We start from the raw sequence: 2,535 nt of genomic DNA on the forward strand, positions 1-2,535 counted from the left end.
AAAACCACCCTGACCAACAGGATCATCAAGGCGCTCCCCAACTGCTGCGTGGTCCACCAGGATGACTTCTTCAAGGTAAGCTGAGCCTCCCCCGTCCCCCCCACGTTTGGGACATCAGCTGCTGCTTGTGTACGTAGGGATGGCTGGGCAGGCCCTCTCAGACTTATACACGTGTGCGTGCTTTCCAAGTAAGTTCTGACAGCCTGAGCAACACGTTTTGGGGTTTTATATATATATTAAGTACACATATTTAATGTTAAAATATATATATATACATACTTGATTTTTTTCATGACTCTGCAGAGGGGAGCACACAGTAACCTTTACCAGTGTCGGTATCTGCCAGTCTCTGCAGAAGCAGAGCGTGGCACGGCCAAGCACAGAACAGTGGCAGCAAAATCTTCCTTTAGCTTTAACAACAAGGCCCAACTTTAGGTCAAACTGCTGATCTAAGTCAGAGTTTATGTACTGTTCTCTGCACAAATCGTGTTCTCAGCGTTGGGTTTTCCTCCTTATTTAAGTAAGAATGTTGCTTCTAAATAATGCTCCAGGATTTAAGCACCCTCACACGGCTTTAAATACAGAAAAGCCGTTGTCCTGGGGAGCTTTGACAGCTCTGCACCGTGCCTGGGAGAGCAGAGGGGAAGCGGGCACGTCAGAACCCCGTCACTGCAGGCTGCAGCCGTTTCACAGGAATTGCAATGTAGCTGGATCCCACCATATGTGGGAGTCCAAGAGCTGTGGCAACACGCTTGAAGCACTTGTACGGCGTCTGTGACGCGCGAGGTGCTTGGCGTCGGCAGCCGCGTGGTTGGCTTGCCCTGCCCTTGCAGGGGCACGTGCCGTACAAAACAGAAGGAGCACTCATTTGGAAGCGCTTCTTTGCCAGAAGCCTCATGCACAAATTTGGTCAGATATGAGGCCTTAAAATAGAGGAGGAATTCCATATGACCTTCCACAAAGATACGGAAGTTCTCACCAGTGTGTTCAGCTTGCACAAGTGAAGCTGTAAGTGACCAAAAGTCACACTGTGCTGATGTGCAGTTTCACTAGAGCTGCTAGGAGTTAAAGTAGCTGCTCTAACATGTAAATTTTGGTAGTTACTTAACGCTGTATTTGCATTTTAAGTTCTTATATGTTGACTTATAAAGAGGGGTTTGTGGTATTTTGACTAATAACACGTATCAGATAACCTAGACCTCTGCCCAAAGTGGCTTGACTGAGCCAAGAAAACTTTTCAAAGTTCTTGGGGTTGGTGAAAGTTGGGAACTTGTATTTTCATGTCGTCGGAGTAGGGTCTGTAATTATTTTCAGTGAACACTTGCTTTGTTGTGTATTGCAGTAGTGTCCAGGTTGTGGTCGGATCTTAGGTAGCTGATCACGCTGAGTTTGCAGCAATGTTTTATTGCTCACTATATTTCAGCCACAAGATCAAATAGAAGTCGGGGAAGACGGCTTTAAACAATGGGATGGTAAGAGCAGTGTTTGCTATAGGATGCAGTAATGTATATCTTTCCTAAGTTGTTTTTTTTTTTTAATTATTAAAGATTTAACAGTAAATTTATGTAATTTAAATTCTAAACGTTCCTTCTATATTACACTTTCCAATGGATATGGTTCGTGGTATTTGATTGATTACCTTTTTCCCACCCACCCCCTTTCTCCTAACTAGTGTTGGACTCCTTGGATATGGAGGCAATGGTGAGCACTGTGCGTGCGTGGATTGAGAACCCGGTGAAGTTTGCCCGTTCCCACGGGGTGAATGTTACGCCTGGCTCTAAAGAGCCAGCCTCCAAAGATATCCATATATTGGTCATTGAAGGCTTCCTGCTTTATAATTACAAGTAAGGTTTGGGGAACTATTAACGGTTTGCCAGGGAAAAGCGCTAGTGCCAGGGCTGAAACCTTTTTACTAATACACCCCTTCACCCCATCCCACCCCCACGCCCTTGTTCTGAGGGATCACATGTTAAGAGTTGCTCATGTACAATGTAAAGTTTGCTGGTGAATGCTGGTAAAAGCGAGGGACACAAGGTGACCTCCTCAAGGTAACGTAGGAATTCCTTGTGTGGGGCACCCCCTTGAACTCAAGGGCATGGGGAGCTTTAGCCCAGAACCTGTAAGTTCTGAGCCAGCAGCAGGGGTGCAGGCTTCCCTCCCGGCCTAAACCCTGACCTGGAAAAGTCATTGAGACCAAGGGGAGAATCCAGTCTGCATTCGCTACTTGGAATCTCTCCTGGAATTTAGGAATAGTTATCTCACGTGATAGACGTGCTTGTTTAGCTCTGACTAAATTGGGCTGAGTAATTAATTGTACATCGGCGCAAAGATCAACTTTTGTTCTTTTTATGTAGGGGGAAAAAATGCTTGGCAGGAGGATGGGGAGGCCAGGCTAGCAGTGAAGAGAGAAACTTCCAATAGCTAAATATCTATAAACTTAGAAAACTGCATGTGAGCAAAAGATTCTTGGCTCCAAACTGGAGTTTTGTTTACAAAACTCCTTTCAAGAGAACGAGCTGTTCCTGACATTTGGCG

General features: G+C 45.5%; 1 protein-coding gene across 1 annotated transcript in view; it reads left to right on the forward strand.

The window, feature by feature from the left end:
- Positions 1-3: 3 nt before the first annotated feature.
- Positions 4-2,535, forward strand: part of NMRK2 (nicotinamide riboside kinase 2) — a gene marked incomplete at its 5' end in the record, with an annotated part of 4,968 nt that continues 2,436 nt past the window's right edge. The window contains 3 exons of the mRNA XM_010152596.1: positions 4-75; positions 1,424-1,472; positions 1,673-1,844. Coding sequence (XP_010150898.1) covers positions 4-75; positions 1,424-1,472; positions 1,673-1,844 — 293 coding nt within the window. The remainder of the gene's footprint in view (positions 76-1,423; positions 1,473-1,672; positions 1,845-2,535) is intronic.

The sequence above is a fragment of the Eurypyga helias genome, unplaced genomic scaffold (genome assembly GCF_000690775.1).
Source record: "Eurypyga helias isolate BGI_N326 unplaced genomic scaffold, ASM69077v1 scaffold5875, whole genome shotgun sequence".
Lineage (NCBI taxonomy): Eukaryota > Metazoa > Chordata > Aves > Eurypygiformes > Eurypygidae > Eurypyga > Eurypyga helias.